At 35.2% G+C, this 22,297-nt stretch overlaps 1 protein-coding gene across 1 annotated transcript in view; it reads left to right on the top strand.

Moving 5' to 3' along the window:
- The window catches only part of LOC145686296 (venom allergen 5-like), a 112,723-nt gene extending 90,656 nt beyond the window's left edge, over positions 1 to 22,067 (top strand). Inside the window, exons 6-7 of the mRNA XM_081759431.1 lie at positions 6,892 to 7,103; positions 21,542 to 22,067. Of these exons, the coding sequence (XP_081615557.1) occupies positions 6,892 to 7,103; positions 21,542 to 21,615 (286 nt within the window). The 3' untranslated portion in view covers positions 21,616 to 22,067. The remainder of the gene's footprint in view (positions 1 to 6,891; positions 7,104 to 21,541) is intronic.
- The last annotated feature ends 230 nt before the right edge of the window (positions 22,068 to 22,297 follow it).

Genomic DNA, 22,297 nt, shown 5'->3' with positions numbered 1-22,297 from the left:
CGCCACTGATCAGTACATCATGTTACTTCGAAAGAAGAACTTGTCTGGTTTCATTATTCGTTTAATGACTTTTCAAAATACTAAATATTGGTATGCAGTAATTTATTTGTAAATATTAAAAATGCAAAATTCGATAACACTCAAACGAGTTGGAGAACTTATCCGTATTTCCCCTTAGGTTGAAAATATAACTGAGGGTTCGTGATTTGTTCAATATTTCTGCAAAATTGCACATTGAGACACGAGGAGAAAAGAGGAGAATATAGTGTCAATAAACAACAATTTAAAAATGCACGAAATTAACGGTTAATATCAAATATAGAACCATTAACAGAATTAACTCTGTAACTCGTTTTCTTCAATCATTTTTCTTCCTTTACTTTCAGGATTACATAATCAAGGAATTTCTCCACTGGAAATTACCTTTCGTTTAGCAGCATCCAACTGGAGCTCAGTCTTGTCAATGAAACACTTTAAAAAGTGTAAATGGCGAAGGGGAGAATCGAATACAGATTGCCGGATTACGAAACCACCACACTAACCACTCATCTAAAGCGTTGCTTACTCAAGCTCGCCTAAATAAAGAGCCTTTTCAGTTCGCTCAAAAAATATCTTTGTTAATAGTCAAATTGATTAGCAAAACACAGGAATATATAATTGAGGACACGGAGGGCATTATATCACTGTAATCACTAAATTATCAACATTAGAGATTTTTTAAACACGAAATACAAAACTCCTTTATTTTGAATCAAATACTCGTATACAAACTAAAGACGAATTAATTACTGCGTAGTAATCGTGGTTCAGTGGTCAAGGCGCTCGACAAGTAATCTGAAGATAATTGAATCGGATCCACGAAGGACCAGTTCTTTTTTAACTTTAAAATTTTTGATGGCGATTGATCGGCAATGATATACATTTTATTACTTTCAGATCTTTGAATACCCTAATGTTTCAACACTTGAACTATCAAATCTTCGGGAATAATAATAATAATAATAATAATAATAATAATAATAATAATAATAATAATAATAATAATAATAATAATAATAATAATAATAATAATAAACTAACAATAATTATTATTATCTCATAGAAGATTAAAAATTAGGAACTTATTATCGCTCAGGGCATAACATTAGAATAAAAAATGTAACATTTGGCAAGAATATTTCGGTTTTGTTTACTGTTGCAAACGAGAAGAGTAATTTCACATCTCGTTTCTAAAACAAAACGAACAAAATTTAGACGAGAATTAACATTTTACAAGACGGGACAAGGCTAACTCAAGTTATGATCTCCATTTGGAGATAGGAATCAAGACGAGACGAAAAGTATCGTAAACATTTCTCATTTTATCTCGATTCTCGAAATACTTTATTTCAATTCTTTAAGTAATAATTGCTTTGCGGATTGAATCTTATGTGCTATTTTGTTAAATTGTATTTCGGAGCTCATTGAATTTATTATAGTCTGTGTACGTATTTTTGTACCAAAGTTTTTATACTTACTTCTGCATATCTTAAAACTTAGTTTATTATATGCCTTACTGTTCAGTGATATTCAGTTACTTTTATTACAGTTATTTTTCTCAAAACCTATAGTAGAATACTTTCTACGTGAAACGTTAGTGGAATGCTTTCGTTTAAAATTCTGGTAGTTGCAAAGGTGTCCTGGAGGTCCAGACAGCCTCTCGAAATCCCGACTTATCTGTAAGTTTTGAATAATTTGAGGGCAATTTTAAAAATTTAATACCATTATTACTATTATTATTATCGAAAATTTAAGACGTCAATATTACCTCCTATTGCAATGTAAATAAGCATACTGTAGTACATAGGAAAAGAAAAGGAAGGATAAGAGATACTTAATGCTTCTGGATAGCTCTCTGGAGTATCTCCAGAGAGATACTTTCGAAGTATTGCTGTCCGAAAGGAAACGAGGGGGGAGAATGTCTCAGCTCCTGGACAATATTAATATCGAAACTTCGAATGCCTAAACAGAAACTAAGTAGGATTTGTCTTCATAACGATAAATGGAACATGTTGGAAATTGCCAACGAAAATATTATTATTGATAGCAGTAGAAATAATAGTGGAAGACGTTCGGAATAATTGCTACGAAACAATATCGTTTCAGACACATTTATGATTTATACTAGGCCCTAAGCATGACCTTTAGTGGTCGTATTCATAAACTGTTTGGTAAACACGTTACGTTTTCACACAGTACGAATTAAGGTTGTAGACAGACATGTGGCGTCGTATTGCTAGTATTTCCACTGTGAAGAAAGCCGTTTCCACTCTAACTTACAAGACCAAAGGAAATTGAATATTTTTATTTTATTACACATCAGAAGTATGAATATTGTAGTTGATAAAAACAACTTTTCGCAACGGGAATAGAAACCGGGACCACTGAATTACGAAACGAATACTAACGCCACTACGCTAAGACTGCTCTGTTAAGTAAGAGTTAAAAAATACTTGTGTATGTAGCAAATTGCACACGTTTACGATAACGATGAAACAAACTTATTTCGGTCATGATAAAATATTATAGCCGAGAGACTTCAAATTTAAATTTAAAAAATAGACATAAAAACTCGCAAGGACATGAAGGAAAAATTGGATTTAAGAGTAATTCGAACCCTTAAGTGGAACCTAGTGCCTCAGGACACTTTCTTTTCTGATTCACCGAAAGTATCTCCGTAACTTATCTCTATTATATTCGGTTATTCTCGTTTTACAGTTATTTCCACTAACCTTAAACGACAGGGACACGTACACAGATACATTGACGACATATACAACATTAAAGGATCTTCCACCGGGAATTGCACACGAAACACGAGGACTGAACTATTTGAGGCAGTGATGGCGTGGGTCAATGAGAACTTGACCCACCATTCATCGTGACCCACGACCAACTATGACACACTATCATACACCACCCACATAACCCACCACCAACGGTGACAAAGCGCGACACACTCTGACCACCACCCACAGACTCACTCCAACCCACCACCTAACAAAACATCGTTATCAACTCTGACACATGATCCACAGCCTCTTCTCTACTGACTAAAGAGTTTATACTTCTAATAAAACCAGGTTGTGAAATTCTAACTAATCGGAATTTGAATTTTAACGGTCACTCGCTCAAGCACCGGTCTATTGCAATAGCGGTGGATTAGATCTTTACCATATAAAATGGTAAAGTGTTTATTATTGGCCAAATTTCAATTAATCTCAATTAAATCAACCTGGTATAATTATTTCCTTGATGAATTATCAATATTTTCAGTGGAAGAACGCATGAAATTTCGAAGTCCCAAATCTAGGTAAGTAGACCAACGCACAGTCGAAACTTAAAATTTGCGTGTAATTAAGCGTACATTACAAATTTTATGCCTATTTTTCTCACAACTTTATTGCTTGATTGCCCCACCCAACTCCTTTTTTTAGGAAAATACGAAACACATATTGCCTCATTTTCCGTATACAATATCTGTGCACAATTACATTCACTTCAGTCCACTCCTTCTTACCTTTAGGAATTCAATTTTCACAATTTTGGATTGGGGCTTTAGCACTCTAAAATAGCTTTTCCGCAGAAAATAAAAAAATATATATATATTCGTTTCCTTTTGCGTATTGACACTACACAAAGTTTCGTAGCCACTCTTCATGACTTTTAAGGACTTCTGACATACTGTTATTGGCAATTTTGTCCTTTTATAATCAAAGGCTTTCCGGATTCCTTGCCCACCCAACCGTTTTTTCCAGGAAAATAAGAAACACATATTCCCTCATTTTGGGTATAGAATATCTGCACAATTTCGTTCCCTTCTTCCACTTTTTGATTTTCGGGTGTCAATTTCCAAAATTTTGGGTGGGGGCTTTTGTCACCTAAAATCGTTTTTTCCGCAGAAAATAAAAAAGTATTCGTTTATTTTTTGCTTATTGTCCCACAATTATGCCTGTTACGTTAAGGAAGACCATAATTAAAGCAAGTAAATTATGATGGACGAATTAGTGGAAGGAGAAAGTTGGAGGATGTTGGAGTGTTCCGAGAAAACCCACGAGCACGATGTTGGCCACTTCAAGGTTACTTGCCTTGGGAACGAACCAAGTACCCCACCCGCTGATCAGAGCTGGAATGGGTGGGTTTGTCAGTTGGTTAAGTGGGTCGTTTTCTGAGTGTATCAGTGGATCGAGGGTCAACAGCATGTGAAGCATTGCGACCCACCAATCACCATGACCCAATGCGACCCACCGACTCACTCTGATCTACCGACCCACTCTACTTTCTGCATTGTACTTTGTGAACAATATACTTTTTCACCCTCGACCCTAGCCATAGGAACTAAATACACGTTTCTGATTGGTTGCAGTTTGCGACTGTCCAAACCTTCTGGAGTATGTATTGTAATTTAAATGTCACTTTGTTGGAATGAAGGAAGAAAATTGTAGAAGCAGCTGAGGTTAAATTAATATCATGGCAGTCAAGCTAGAACAAAACGAGTCCTACTTGGCGTGTGACCCTTGTTACTACTACTACTTATACTTTAAATTCGTGTAGCAAAGCTACACGCGTAACGTAAGTAAATCACTCTGAGTATTATTTGTCTTATTTTAATGAAAAATTGTTATGGAAACTTAATAAAAAATAAAATATAAGAATTAAAAAATTCCCTCAGCCGGGTTTGTACCAACGCTAAAAATAATTATAATCACTAACCAGAGTTGCTAGTACACTCGGCCACGAAGACCGACAGTAGTAGGTGGTTGATTTATTCTGCGTGGCGAGAAAAGGATAGCTTTAACTAATCAGAACCGTGTATTTAGCTCCTATTGCTAAGTTCGAGCGTCATTAAAAAATATGCTTCTGAACACTGGTGAATTTGTCTACGTTTTACTTTCAAGGCTTGCATTACCCTTCCTTCTTCATTTGTTTCTATTTACTTACCTGAGATGAGTATCTCTAAGTGAAAAAAGAACTTCAGACATTTTTGGATATTGACATTTGTAATTGCAATAATAGCAATTGGAGTTATACTACTACTTGGCTTTCGGGACACAGTCAGTGAGTTTTTAGAGGAGTTAACTATTGGAAAAATACATTTTTTAATCTCTGTAATATATAAAATATTATATAAAATGAATGTAACTATGTGTGCCTGATCATCACGGCCAAATTGCAACCTCAAATGAAATAACTTTTGGTATATAGTTAGGCCTTAATCCAAACTGGGGTGTTATCACATAACTTTCATTATAATAATATCTTAAGGGGGCAGTGGAGATGAGGAATTTTTGCGAAAAAAAAAATTGAGTATCTCACAAGCTCTCAAGTATCTCACAAGTTAAACTTACGAAGCTGAAATTCAGTATATTAACTCTTTATTGAAATTGAACACAACGATCTCATAGCATTTTTTAAAATTCTTCTTTATGAGGTTGGGGGCGGCACGTTCTCTATAAGCGAAACTGGTAGTGGGTTGGTTTGTAAAAATTATCGAAAACGATCGATATTAATTGAGAAACAAATTCACAAACAAATTCTTGCTTGCTTAAAAAGTTAAGTTTTCTTCTACTTTCCACTAGCTGGAGATTCAATTTCAATTATTTCAATGAAAGAAACGATTGAATTAATTCTAAAGACAACTAAATATCAAGAACATGGGTGGGAAGTGTGTGGTGATTTCAAGATTTTGGCATTGTACTAGGACAGCAATCTGGATATGCGAAGATGCCATACTTCATTTGCGAGTGGGATAGTAGGGCAAGAAGTGAGCATTGGGTAAGAAGAGAATGGCCATTATGGATACTTTGGAATCCAGGGTCTAAAAATATTGCACATGAACGTTTAGTTCGTTAGGACAAAATATTACTTCCATATCTTGACACTAAGTTGGAACTCATTAAACAATTTGTGAAAGCACTTGACAAACAGGGACAATGTTTCAAGTTTATATATAATACATTTCCATCCGTCTCCTATGGGAAAGTGAAAGAAGGCATATTTATTGGCCCCAGTATACGAAAACTTATGGAAAACAGAGATTCTTAAAAAAACAACAATGAATCCAACTGAGAGAGATGCCTGGGTAGAATTCAAAAGTGTAACAGAATTTTCTCGGTAACAACAAAAGTCCAGATTGTAAGAACATTGTGGAAACTAGTTGTGGAAATTTCAAGAACTAGGGTGCGACTGAGTATTAAGATACATTTCTTGCATTGACATCTGGATTACATTCCAGAAAATCTTGACCAACTAAGTGAGAAGCAAGATGAGAGATTTTACTAGGATATAAAGGACATGAAGCATAGATACCAGGAGGCTGGAGTATTAACATGTTGGTGGACTGTTCCTGGAGCATAAAGAAACGGCGGAAGAAAAGCATAACAAACTCATCAAAACTTACAGAAAAAAGCGTTTGAAAAACAACTTCTCTTACATATTCATCAGATATAGGTTGAATATATATATATATATATACAATAACAATATATAACAATGAAACTATTTTTATAGGTGAATGTATTTATATTCATTCAGATTGACATTTCAGTACAGACATCTGTATAGTTCCTTCGTATTTCTGTTCCCATATATAACCATATATAATATATACATACAAATTTTGTAGTATTGGGTTGGATATTCGAAGTCAATTTGAGGAAAAACCTTGGGTGATGAGAAAAAACGGACTTCATTTTCGGAATCAGCGAGTCAAGAACTATAAAATTCACGTATCAAAACGAAAACAATTTTCAGATGGTTTTCATTTGCAGTCCTGTAATATTATTATTACTATTAAATCTCAATGTGAATTATCAATGTTATCTAAATATTTCTTTCATTTTTTTGCTACAGAGGTGGTGATGGCGCTGGACATTACACTCAGATGATTTGGGCAACAACAACCAAAATAGGCTGTGGACGACGAGAATATCAGGATGGCATTTATGATAGACACTTGTATGTATGTAACTATGAGCCAGGAGGAAATGTTCTTACATTGCCCGTTTACAAGATTGGGAAAGCGTGTTCTGCGTGTTCAGGGGAATGCTCCAATGGATTGTGCCGTAAGTTTAGATTAAAATTAAATATATAGACGTTTCTTTTAATATGTGCCTAATATCAACAGTCTGAATATTTCAATACAAGAATCTTGTCTGGCTTCAAATATGCAAAAACAATATCTTAATAAAATCAACCTTTTCATTACATTTCCAGATATAGATTATGTAAGAACTGTAGTATCAGCAAAATCATGCATTAATATGAGGAATCATTTGACAAAGAAACAAGATCATACCGAAAATGAAACACTGTTGAATTCGTTTAAGAAGCAAAGACATCTATTACATACGCTAGAAAATGTTTTTACATTTTCACTACATATATTTTATACACACGTAAGCTTATTCTGATCTTCAATATTCTCCAATGACTACGATTTTTCAAAAATAATTCTATACAATACTTGCCGAAAAACTTCTATGTGCAAGGAAAATAAAAATAGCCAAAATAAACTTCCAAAATATTGTATATGTTTGAATTTTGGATACTTTATAATATAAAACCATCTATTGAAAGCTACAAGTGCTAGATCTTCATGTAGATAGGAAGTAACAAAGTCAGTCTTCTTGCATGTAACATCGATTCGTTTCAGTTATAGCTTTTCATCTATCAAGTGTCTGATACGGCTTTGTATAAAAAAGATCAAGCATAGATAGAAAAAATATTCGTATCCAATTCGAACTTAAAATTGCTACAGATTAAGGTTCAGCTACTGAAATTGTTGTTTTGGCCAATATTAATGGACTTGTATAAAAAATCAAACTGAATACACGAACAACACATACAAAATAGTTACATCGTAATTAATCGTTACATCGGATTCGTAATTTATTAATTACAGTAGACAACTTATCATGAAGAAATGCAACCCTCAATATATAAACTATTTGACCTTGAGTTTGAAAATATGAATTATTCTTAGCAAGTGTTGCCCAATATAATACAGCCACCACATAACCAGCCTTCGAATTTGGTATGTAATAGGACTTCAACAACTCCCGCAATATACTACGAAAGGGGAATATGTTTCAATATAATAAATTTATTAAAGCAAAGGTAATAAGTAATACATGCTTGCAAAGTGTTGAAATCAATAAGGTACATTGAAGTGATTTATCTATAGATCGATATGTCGTAAATTGACCAATATTTATACTTACTTTACACTCCGTACTCGACATACATTTCGTACTTGACATCTTCTAGATCACAGTTCACAGTGACATACTGGAAGATAAGGCTCCTATGCAACCGAATAGATAGATAGCTATTCTTACTTCCAGAACTGGTTCCGTATTAAATTTTAAAACAATGTATAGATTTTCGATGTTGGCATAGTAATAAAACTACTTGAAGACTTACTTGAACTAATTTCAATAATAATAAAAAAAACTAGAAGCAAATGTTTAATTTATTTTTAAAAAAATATGTGGATACTTTGTACTTTAAAAAAAGATACTGTAATGCTTAATTTAATGTGGAACCAATGGTTACGTATATTAACAAATTTTATGAGTTGTTTTTTAAATTACCTTGGTATTATAAATGTATAGTGGTAGTATTTAACTCATGATAATGCTCTGCCATATTTATGATTGTCATTTCCGTCAAAAAAGGAATTCTGATAGTATAAATTTATTACAACAAATAATGCTATTGTTACTTTACAATCTTCTTACAATCTTGCAGATATGTTGAATTCAACAAGTAATGTAAAGTTTATTAATTAAATAAAACTTTAAAGATCTGCCTATTCAAAAATAACAAAAAAAAATTAAATATTAATAAAGGTTACTTTAAGAGCAATTATCTATGAGGCCTTACAGGAGCCATCAAGAAGAAATTACTTTTTTAGAAACATAATTTAAACTAAAAATTAAAACTTACATTTCGAATTCCGAGGTGTCTCTAATCTCATGTAACAGAATGTTTCAAAGAAAGATGCAGAATCCAGAATAACGATCCAAAATCCAGAATTGTTGAATGATGGAATGGCAATGCATGAATTTTTGTTTTTATTTTTTAAGTTTATATATGTCTGAAAAATCACTTTCACTGTTAATAAAAGTAAAAACAACAAATACGTAATAAGTCCTTGTAGCTTATTTTCGTATTTTTTTTTCAGTTATTTGTCTTATGACGTCTCTGTTATTTTTCTTGGTACATCATAAATAAAATGTTTTTGATAATATACTAAAGTACAAAAGTTTCGTTTTTAATATTTCAAATAATTTCAGTTTTAATAACGATGACGCAAAGACAATATAACTCATTCAGCCAACTAATAAGTATTGTGGAGGACATTGACTTTATAACGGATATGTTACTTAATGTTCTTTTAAAGTTTAACACTTTTGATCCTGGGGTTTTTAGGTCTGTTTAAAAATATATATAGTGCATTGCTAAATAATAATAGACACACTAAAAAACATTGCAAACAAATTTTTGGATTTTAGATTTTATTACAAACATATCATTTGGTGACGTAGAAAGGCGTAGTTAGCTACACTTCTGTTTGAAATAAGTGCTTTTTGATCAATCGAAAAAAAAAATACAGTAGAAAAATAATATGAACATATACTGCCAATGTTTATATTGGGGATATTTTGTACTCTCGTTAACACTATATTTTCAAATACATGCATTTTTTTATTAATAAGTGACTTACACGGCAATAGCGTATGAGATGGATACACTCTTTTTACAAATACATATTTTTTCAGCAGGACTGAAAATGTTTACAACGTTCTTTACCTGTGTTACAGATAGTTATGTAGCTTTAATATGGTTGAGTTTGAAACACCCTGGAACACGAGCGGCAACTCCACAGTTTTTGCATCACCAAGAGGTTTCTTTTTTTCCCATTTTACAGGCATCCTTGTTGATCTTCTCACTACACACCCTCCAAATCTGAATCATTAATTTCACCTTCCGAGCCGGAATATAAACTGTAGTCTTCTAAAAATCATTGATATTTCTTCTACATTCATTTTACTTGCTTCAAACAATACAACTTCTGTAAAATGAAGTTGTTTTCGAAACAAACTATATCACTATTTTCTCGAACGTGCTGCAGTCAAACGCAGAAATTTGATTACTACAATGAAGCTGCGGAATCCTTGTTTACTTTCCGCTAGATGTCAGGTGAATAGTATTTTTTCAAGGACTGAGTCTCAGTCTGTGTTGCCACACTTGGTACAAATGTACCAGATTCAGCCCTTTTGTCATTCGTCGGCCCGTTGGTACCACGCTGGCATTTTCAGCACCTTTTGTAAAAAGTTGGTACAATTCTACAGAATTCAGCACCATTTAACAAATATTGTCTAACTAACTCTATGGCCTATGGAACCCGGAGGTTCAATGCCGCGTTCACAAAAGCTCTCCACTGAGTTCTATCCTTAGCTAACTGCATCCAGTTTCTACTTTGTATTCCAATCTCTGCGAGATCCATCATAATATTGTCATCCCATCTGCGCCTAGGTCTTCCTAATGATCGTTTTCCGATTGGTCTTCCAGTCAAGACTTTGAAAGCGTTTCTATTTTCTTCCATTCTAGCTACAGACCCGCCCACCTAAGCCTCCTAGACTTGAGACCCTAACAATGTTGGGTAAACCATATAAATTATGTAGTTCCTCGTTATTAAGTTTCCGCCATTCCCCATTCCCGTTCCTCTTGGGTCCGAATATTCGTCTCAGGATCTTGTTCTCAAATACTTTCAGTCTATGTTCTTCCCTCAGAGAAAGTGACCATGTTTCGCAGCCATACAAAACAACAGGCATGATTATCGTTTGTATATTTTAAGTTTCAAATTCCTCGACAGAATTCGCGACGACAAGAGATTTTGAACCGAATAGTAACACGAATTCTCTGCTTTTAGTCGATATCTAATTTCTCCGTGAATATGATTTTCCTCTGTTAATATTGGTCCTAGATATTTGAAACTATTCACTTTATCAAAAGTATTATTTAATATTTTAACGCATCCATAATTTGCTGTATTCCGGTCCCGACGCACTTCCATGTATTTAGTTTTCTCTGCATTTACTTCTAAACCCATGTCCCTGCAAGCGTTTAATAAGATCTCTGCATTTCTTTCTATTGTTCTCCTATCATCACCTATTAAATTAACATCATCAGCATATGCCATAACCTGGTGAATACCGTTCAACTGTAGGCCCTGGTTGCTATCTTTGATTTTCCTTATAGCGTATTCCAGAACGAATTTAAATAATAATGGCGACAACGCATCTCCTTGCTTCAGGCCATTTTCGACGTGAAAGCTCGTGGACAAAAATTTTCCTACCCGGACTTTACTTTGGAATTCATTTAAACATATTTTAGTTAATCTAATTAGCTTTCTCGGTATTCCAAGTTCTGTAAGAACGTTGTATAATGTTTCTCTCCTAACCGAGTCGTAAGCCTTTCTAAAATCAATAAATAGTTGATGTACCGGGGTATTGTATTCCCACTTTTTTTCGAGTATTTGGCGAATGGTAAATATTTGGTCGATAGTTGATCGATTTCGTCTAAATCCGCACTGATAATCTCCAATAATTTCATCTGCGTATGGGGTCAGTCTTGCTAACAGAATATTTGAAAGGATTTTATAGGATGTTGACAGAAGAGAAATGCCTCGATATTATTACAGTCAGTTTTGTCGCCTTTCTTGTGAATTGGAACAATGATTGATTCTTTCCATTCTTGTGGCAATTCTTACTTGTTCCAGATAAGGAGAATGAGTTTGTGTATCTTGTTCCACAATATTTCACCTCCAGCTAAAATTAACTCAGCCGGAATTTCATCTACACCCGGAGATTTGTTTCTTTAATTTTTTTAATAGCGGTTTCTACTTCTATTCAGTTGGGTTCTGGAATATACGGTTCTGCGGTGTGTATCTCCCTTTCTCCACACACACTAGTTTTTGGTTGCGTGTTAAGTAAATCGTCAAAGAAATGTTTCCACCTATTTAAGATGCTTTGTGCCAATGAGAACTGTACCGTCAGATTTCTTTAATATATAAGCACTAGGTTGAAGCCTTTCTTAAATTCGTTGATTCCCTTATACATGTCCCGGATGTTTTTGTTTTTACTATTATCTTCAAGTTCCTTAATTTTAGCTTTCAGAAAATCGCGTTTCTTTGTTCTAAAAGTTTTGGAAGTTTCCCGCCTGATATCTGCGAAATTTTGTGTAGTTATTTCATTCGGATTTTGTTGTCAGCGTAATTTTGCCTGTTTTCTCTTCTCTGCTAGTTTTATACATTCCTGATCGAACCATGGTTTGTTCCTACGTATTTCCGCGTGTCCCAATTTTTCTTTTGCTGAAATTTTAATACTATCTCTAATTTCAATCCAGGTATCCTCAACACTAGTGCACTTCGAATCTTCTAAAGCCGAGAATCTATTCGAAACTTCAATTTGGTATTTCTCTCTTACCTGGCTCTCTTCCAATTTCTTTAAATTGAGTCTTTTCGTTTTCGGACAATGAATATTACCTTTATTCAACGATACTTTCTCTCGTATTATCGCTGCTACCAGGTAGTGGTCAGTGTCACAATCAGCCCCTCTAAACGACCGGACATCAATTATGCTAGATTGCCTTGTTAGTCATACTGTGTTGGACACTTAAGAAATGCTGGTGAACATTCATTCTGTGACGTTGCACCGCATAACACTACAAACTTCATGTGGAAAATTCGTAATTCGAACTATACCGGGAAACAAATGACGCTAGATGGGGGCATCCGCGCCACGCAGGAAGGAGATGAGAAAGAAGCAGTGTGGTGGATATTTTAGCTTGGTATCTTTTTTTCTTTCTTTTTTCTTTTTTTTTAAAATACACACACGTTGAATCAAGTGTTGCATATTCTGAAGAAGACAAGCGGGTGCTGAAGTAAGTCTATAATTTATGTGTCGTTGAAAAGATATGCAACATCAAAACAATAATAGCACCAGTGCCGCACCGTGGAAGATCAGCGCCTGGGCGAGAATATACGACGGCGTCCCCGTATATATGGATGAGGTCGATAGACTAGTTGGCGCGAAGCGTAATAAAATTTTTAAAAGTAAACCCTGATTTTCCTTGAGTTTGAGTACTTTTTCTTACTTTTTCCGTCAATATATATATTCTTTTTTCTTCCGAATTTTGCGCCCCTTTACTTCGGCGCCCGGGACCGTCCCCACTCTCAACGGCATGGTATAGCACAAAAAATACATTGACGTAGTTGCCAGCTTACCGGGCTGTTGTTTACTACTGATGCCATATTGACGAATATAAAAATACCCGAACATTTCTGCGTTTTAGAGATCTATATCGACACGTTGTAACAAACTTTATGTATAGGCCTAAAGTTAGATCAGGGATGATCATACGTGGGCAAAATTATTTTACTTTTTGACAAAAAATGAATTCAGCCCTTTTTGTTTAAATTTGGTACTATTTTTCAGCCCACTCCAGAGCTACTACCGTGGCAACACTGGTCTCAGTAAGTATTTAACACGACTAACAAGCGACCGCAACCCATAATAACTTACGAGTTAGACTCGGGCTCCAGCGTTTTGGAATAAACGTACAACTCCAGTCTGACACGGGTTTACGAACGAAAGTGTTAAAAATTTAAAATAAATTCTTATAAACTCAACACAAATGATTTCGTATTTTTTCATGTTTCAATAACAAATAGTGTGTTGCACAGTAAAATGTATATTATAATTGGAGTTTCCAAAATTTAGCCTTCTAAATTCTACTAACAACCAATAAGAGTAATTGTTAAGGTACCATTTATCGTGGGGTCTTGCCCTATTATTCTGCCCTTCGAATACACGTTTGTTTTGCCCGAGTCTTCTACACTTCGTCCCGTCCATACCATTACACATATGTTTTTCGCGGTTACATCATTGGTTTTCCTTTTGCATTTTACCTTACATTGATATATCATACACCCCGCTTCTCATTTCAATATCTTACGCTATATCCAAGATGGCGGCTTTCAAGATGTGCGCCAAGTCAGTGTTATAGTATATCCAATATCTTGATATCCTGGTGCTGCCCATCCTTTCCGTTTCCGACATAAACGGGTATCTTGCGACGTTTACCTTATATCATATTGTCGCGTGGTGCATTATGTTGCGGAGCATATCTCCAGTGTTTCTGGATGGGGGCAGCTCTAATTTGGCATTTTTCTTCTTTTCTATTATATTTTCTTTGGGCGAAGTTTGAGTCAGATCTGATCGTGCCTTGTTCTGTACGTTGCTTGTTAGTATAAAAGCACACCACAAAATTATTCCCCCAAAATGTGTTAAATCGCCTATATGTGTGATTTGTTTACATTAAGGTGAGTATAAGAAATACTCAAAAAACTACTAAAAAAAGGACCCGAAAGTGGGCACAAACCACCAAACTTACGATTACTAGGCAGGTATTCTTCCTACATCGCCACGCAGGCGACGAAGAAAACCTCGCTTGTGGAGAGATAAATCGTTGAGGTTTTTTTCGTTTGGTCAATCAGAGTGCTCCTTTGCGTCAGATAACACTGTTCAACAACGAAAATGTAAATTGAAAAAAATCAGCTAATTCATATTGATTTTGTGGTGCTGATCACGAATTTGAAAGTTATTTTCGAATATTAGCTCTGCTTTTCGTTTTACAGGCATGTCTAATAATAACGCTTTAAAAATAAATATATTCGCTTCGTTTGCGGTAAAATGTTACACTGATCCGGCAACACTGGAGAAACTATGTGAACGCTTGGTTTCATTGTGTTCCTTATCTCAGTAGTGTTCTGCTATTGTTAGAAAAGACAGGTTTAGTACAGTTATCAGCGTTTTGGGTGTGACGTTTGTGTAGTACAGGACATAAAAATACAACTACAAGTACGCAAAAATACTGGTATTTCGAATGTATATTTTTAAATAGTTGTCGGAACTATTTCAAGTGACATTTTGAGGATTTCAATAAACAAAAATGCCGCGAAATTGTATAAACAGTGCGGATAGCTTCTGCTACGTGTGTGGGGAAGTGACATTTTCCTCACAAAAGCAGACTATAACACCACTAATAAGAAAAGCCTATCAATATTACTTTGGTTGTAAGATTGGAGACCAAGATAAATCTTGGCACCCCACATTGTGTGTAACACTTGTGCCAGCAAATCTAAGAAATTGGATTAATGGGAAGGGGCGCTCAATGCCTTTTGCAGTGCCCATGATTTAGAGGGAGCCAAGCGACCACATCAGAGACTGTTATTTTTGTATGGTTCCTTCCGTCAAGAAGGGAATTTCCACGAAAAAGAAGCGGGCCTTGATCTATCCTAACATTCCTTCTGCAATGCGCCCTGCTCCACATGGAGAAGGACTACCTGTTCCTGACCCACCTAAAGAATACGATCTTTTTTCTGATGATGATCAAGAAGTTGAAGCTCCTGAATCAAGTACTTCGAAGGACCCTACGTTTGTTGTAGAAGAACCTCCATGTGAACCACATAGACTTACTCAAGAGGAACTAAGTGATCTAATCAGAGACTTGGACCTCTCGAAAAGCAAAGCCGAAATTTTAGCGTCACGCTTAAAGCAATGGAATTTATTGCAGGAAAAAGTAAATATTTCAGTGTATCGGAATAGGTAGAAGATGTTCACTTCATTTTTTACTATGGAAGACACACTTGTGGCATGTACAGATGTAAATGGTCTCATGAGGGCACTTAAAATTAATTACGAACCTACGGAGTGGAGGCTCTTTATAGATTCGTCCAAGGTGAGTTTAAAGTCAGTGCTTTTACATATTGGAAATGAACTTCCTACAATTCCTGTAGGTTACGCAGTTCATAAGAAGGAATCTTATGAAAACTTGGAACGTTTACTTCAAGGCATTAAATATTATGATTTTCAGTGGCTCATTTGTGGTGACCTTAAAGTAATAGCACTGTTGCTAGGTATGCAGTTAGGGTATACAAAGTATTGTTGCTTTATATGTGAATGGGACAGTAGAGATCGTGGATCTCATTACCGCAAAAGTGATTGGAGTACCAGAGAAGCTCTTCAGCCGGGAGTGAAAAATGTGCAGCATGAACCACTAATAGATCGTAACCGAATTTTGCTTCCCCCTATACATATTAAATTAGGTCTTATGAAAAGTTTTGTTAACAGCATGAACCAAGAGGATGAGGCCTATAAGTACCTAAGAGGACAATTCCCTCATGGAGAAGAGATATGAGGGAATGTGGAGTTCTAACATATTGGCCGACTACTGTTGGACTATTGCAAGGGATGCTCCAGATGTAACCTACAAAAGGCAAGCCAAGCGAAGACGCTCAAAATAAAATAAACATAATCCTGTACAAGGTAGCACTTGAAACTTTTGTCTACATTTCAGTGTAGTTCTTGCACAAAAAGGTATTTGTACATATTTTTCATGTTTTGATGTTAATACTGATTTTTATTACGGAATTGTTAATGTTTAACTTGACCACGGTTACTTTATTTTCTGTATCGCTGTGAAACTGGTATTTGCGCAATTTTAAAAAAATGAAGTACAAGGGTATAGAAAGCTATAGGTTAGGGTACTTCTTAACTCCCCAGCTTATCACATCACAGTGAAATAGATAAAAAAAAGTGAAATGTAGGTTTTTACAAGGATTTTGCTTAAATGTTCTATAAATATTAATACATTTGTATATATACAACTACTGTTGTATAAGGGCGTTTTTTTTTTCACAACCTGAGCTAAGAAAATTCTTCTATTATCATTTCCTTTTATATTATGCTTAAATGAATGTAAAAATCGCAATTTCAAAGAATTTACATACTTTCGATCAAAATTTGTTGAACAGTGTAATTTTATAACAAAATGGCACGCGTCTATTTACTTTATTTCATAGTTCTCCAATATTCACTTTTTAATGATCGGCGACAGTTGCCATCGAAATTCATACAATTATACACACTCAAGATGTTTCACTTCATGATGTAGAGGCAGAGGTTATTCTTGATCTCCGTAGCTCACTTTAGGAACAATTCATCAGGAAAAAAATAATATACTGGATAATAATAACCGCATGCACATTACTGACGATAGTTCGTGTTGGTCCTTTCGCGATTCTCCGCGACGAATCGAAGGAGCGCAGACCAAAATGAAGTCCTCGCTGTTACGCGATGGTAACTTCAATATACCGACTTTAGATATGTGTTTCGACTCGACGAAACCCTGACGCCAGTAGCACACTAGCGGCAATCCTACGACACTTTACTATATCGACGATCAACATTTACCGGCAAGTGAGCCATTAGGTGTTGGTGAAGTTTATAGCATGGGGTTATTATGACTACAGTTACTTGCAACCGTATCCTCGTACCCTTCAGTTCGTCGTCGTTCTGAATTTGAATGTATTAATTGCGCATAATAGTCACACATGGATTTATAAATACTCTTAGCTTTTGGCCAAGAATAACTTGGTGAAGATTGAACATGCCATAGTCAACCTCTACATTTGTATCATTTATCATCTTGTTTTAATTTTTGTTAAATTTCATTTTTCAGTGTATTCTTTGGTAGGGCATGGTCCTCATTACTTAGTTTGCGTCTACGCAACTCAAAAGTTGCATTTAATTTGTGGTAATTGGCATAGTAATTATAATTGCTATCTCCTTTTTTGCGTTGCGATACACAAATTTTACAGACAACCATATGAAATGTGCCCTTATATGACAATCATCTTATTCAGGCACTTCGAAGTGATATGTCTATACCAATATTTCTTTATTTAAAGAATTTATTTAATAGCTATATCTACAGGCACATTCCGATCCATATCTTCACAAACTTTGCGTACAGCAAAGCAAGAATATATATATATATATATATATATATATATATATATATATATATATATATATATATATATATATATATATATATATATATAGGAAATGTTATGCCGATTACCGCAAACTAAAACTAAAATTTTGCTTTGCCTCGACGCAAACGGCTAGTGAAGTAAATGGGCCGAATTATTAAGGAAATAAACCTTACAGAGTTGTGGGCACACGAGTGAGTACATTTAAACACATTCAGAAAGGTTAGGTGTGGACGTGCATGTCAGACAATATATAGTTATTGTCGGTAGATTTATTGAATTAATAAATGTTTTATTTATTACAGATGTAATGTTATTGAGCTGAGCGAAGCGAAGCTCTTATACTCGGGTTAGCCATTTGGTTGTCCGCGAACTCCTCCTAGACCGTTTGGCCGATCTCAACCAAACTTAGCACGCTGATAGAGTATGTCGTGCTGAGTGACAACATAGGTCGAAATCAAAAATCCGATGTACCATCGAGGAATAATCACCGAAAAACGCTTCCTCCTAGACCGTTTGGCCGATCTCAACCAAACTTAGCACGCTGATAGAGTATGTTGTGCTGAGTGACAACATAGGTCGAAATCAAAAATCCGATGTACCATCGAGGAATAATCACCGAAAAACGCATACTCCTAGACCGTTTGGCCGATCTCAACCAAACTTAGCACGCTGATAGAGTATGTCGTGCTGAGTGACAACATAGATCGAAATCAAAAATCCGATGTACCATCGAGGAATAATCACCGAAAAACGCTTCCTGATTACGTAGTTTAAGCTCGCTCAGCTCATTTCATTGCAATCGGGTATATACATTGCATTCCTAGTATATAGGCTATGTATACTCAAGTCCAAGATGATTGCCGCATGTCTATAACTGTATTCTTGTAAGAAATATAATTTGATAATGATTTTGTAGGGTACTTTTAATACTGATACTATGTGTATAATCGGCAAATGTGTATTTGTAGTAAATTTCATAGGAAAAGAATTATAAATACGAAAATTAGAATGAGTAAAACAAAATGTTGCTAAATGATCAAGAAAGTTTTATTTTCGTTTTATTGTTCTTATTTGCTGTTCTTTTGACATGAAATTTGCCACATACAAGTATTTGCCGATTATACACGTACAAACATTATAAGAAATACCGGGCGAATTCTTTATAAAATTATTTTCCTACAACAACCAATTACAGACATGCGACAATAATTTTGGACATGAATGTAGGTGTGTGTGTGTGTGTGTGTGTGTGTGTGTGTGTGTGTGTGTGTGTGTTGGAAGGGGTTAGGCATTATTGTCTCATTTTGAATTATTGCACCTTCAGACGCTACGTCCTGTTGGCTTAATTTTATCACACACACCCCCTCCCAATATAAATGATCTAATTCGCACACTGCCCCAAAGCATTGTTTTACGTCATGGGAAGCATTTTGAACCACAGGCAATGCTTTGTGAAGAAGAGGTGGTAGTCCACCACGGTCAACTTCAGCAGAGAACGACTGCTACATTGTCCAACAGGCAAGAAAAGACTGACTTCAAACAAGGGGGTGCAATGCATATACATCTAAGACGACTGCAATTCAACTAATCTCACGTTCGACACTGGCACGTCGACTACACGGGAAAAGGCTGTGACCTATTTGTCATACGGGCATTACGATGTATATACAATAGGCGACACGGTTTGAGGTGGTTTCAAGATCAGGACAGGATCGAGGAGGAATTGGGTCGCATTCTTTTCTCCGATGAAGGAAGATTCAATCTGAATATTGATTCTGGACCTACAGTCTTTTCTTAGAGGTAGGAACATTGTTGAATACTGTTGAACCCAGGAACATGGTTGAATCCATTAACAGTGCTGAACATGATTATTCTTATGGTCCGGTATTTTTTTGTATAGTAGTATAACGTTGCATGGGTACACACCAACTTTTGCACGTGGTATACTTACCGGCCAACGTTATTATAACACTGGGCTCCTCCTTTACGTGCATCTTATTAGAGGTACAGTCGGCCCCAAGCTCTTCTTTATGGATGATAATGCGGAACCGCATCGACAGCGCAGGTGGCAGAGCTTTTGGGAAGAGAGGATATTCAGCGAATGAACCAGTCTGCCTATTCCTGAAACTTCAATCTCATCGAGCACGTTTAAGATGCTATGTGAAGACGTCCCGCAGGATTTTCAGATGCACTAAGAACGATACGGTAGTTGTCAACAGCGCTGGTGGGGTAATTGAACTTCATACCACAACTAATTATTAACTTGGTGATCAGCATGGGAGCACATTGCAGTAATGCATCATTGTAATTGTGATCACACATTCTTTTAATAATCATTTCATTCATTCTGGTAATGTCAGAGGGCATCATGAGTCGCAGTGCTTTCAGCGTATCTTATTACCTCTGTATAAATAAAGTGTCAGTTTTGTTAGTTACATATTTCTTTCTTTTGTTTCCTGTACTATACTGTAGCACTACTTTCAATGTTGGTTCAAGTTTCACGAATCTATATCATTTGGGAGCAGTGTTGCCACACTTGATACAATTGTACCAAATTCAGACCTTTTTGTCATTCATTGGCCCTTTGGTACCACGCTGACGTTTTCAGCCCCTTTTGTGAAAATCTTGGTACAATTGTACTCAATTCAGCACCATTTAACAAATACTTGTTACATTTTCATTAAGAGTAAGTAACAGCAAGACTTTTCCTACATCTCATGTTACTCATACTGTATTTTGGATATTTAAAAAATGCTGTAGAACATTCATTCTGTGGCGTTGCACCGCATAACGCTACGAACTTTGTGTGGAAAATTCGTAATTCGATCTATACCGAGAACCATATTACTTTAGACGGGCGCATCCTGCCGCACATGGAGACGAGAAAGAAGCAGTGTATTGGAAATTTTAGCTTGAAGTCTTAAAAAAATGAAGAACACACACGTTGAATGTTGAATATTCAAAGAAGACCATCGTGTGAGAAAAGTTCCATCTATTTCCACGGTTGCTATGGTCCTTCTATTAGGATGTTTTTAGAAAGCAATTTTTAAAAAGAACATTTTCTTGAATTTGGACTCTTGGAAAAGGAGGAGTTGTTCTAGAGTTTTACCCCCTTTTACTTGCGTGTTATAGAGCTATGCATTACACTGGTATATGGTAAAATAATGAATTCAGCCCTTTTTGTTTCAATTTGGTACTATTTTTCAGCCCACTCCAGACCCAGGACTGTGGCAACACTGTTTGGGAGTGACACAGCGTGCGAATCTTACTTTTGTCATCAAATTTTGTACACCAGTGTATTTCGTTGATGTATTTATTTCCTTTACTCCTATTTTATCCTCCATTAGCAAATCTCATGGGAGGAGTCGAAAGCTTAAAATTTCAAGGAGTTTTCAGGAACAGAATTTAAAATAATTAAAATGATTTAAAAAAACTAGCTTGTTGTATGTCCTAAAAAGCTACTTAAGATGAAGTGTTCACAAACTCGCAGTATACATTTACAGTGAAAGATGCAAACCCAAGTCCGAAAGGCATAATATGTTAAGGTATTGAATGACATTTTTAAAATTTCTCTTAATTTTCTTGTTACAGTTGGCTCTCCATCAAAGAAACCCAACTTTGTACTTAATCATATATGGAGGATACTAGACAATTTAGAAGGATGATTCATGAAATTGGAGATTTATAATTAAACGGTGTCTGGTCTGTGCATAATGAACGTGACTGCAAATAAACTTCATTTGAGTGAAAAGTAAGGAGTAGTCCAATAAGTTCAATAATTCGTATCTGTAATTTATACATGTATTACGCCATGTGGGCTTCTTTTATTCTTAATAGAAAGGGAAATAAATTTCCGTAACAGGATTTAAAAAAAGAAGAAAGATTTTTGTGAATTATTAATTGTATTACAATATAGTGTATAAACTAAACAATATATTTTATATACCGTATTTCTTTTAAACTATTGGATTAAGCTATTAGCATTTGCTTGAAGTTGACTATATATTGGAAATTTAACATTCAACATAATACATTTTCTCTATCTGTACAACTTTTCATGTATTACGTTACTGTAGATTAGTTACTTGTTCATAAATTAAACTAACAAATACAAAAATTGTTTTCATTTTAGTACTTTATTCCTTGTATTTTTCTAAGAATGGGTATATTTACATTTCATGCGTTAAAATATAGGCACTTTAATGTGTACTGTATCTTATACGGGAAACGTAATAATTGAAAATTACTAGTCCTTCATTGTCTAAACAGCTTGCTATACGAAGGTATGCTGAAAAGCACTTTCACTAATCTTCTTAGGTATAGTGTTCGAAACTTCTTAGCCCACAA

Source organism: Thermobia domestica, chromosome 5 (assembly GCF_964235325.1).
Source record: "Thermobia domestica chromosome 5, izTheDome1.hap1.1, whole genome shotgun sequence".
Taxonomy (NCBI): domain Eukaryota; kingdom Metazoa; phylum Arthropoda; class Insecta; order Zygentoma; family Lepismatidae; genus Thermobia; species Thermobia domestica.
This window is presented reverse-complemented; position numbering and strand designations above follow the sequence as displayed.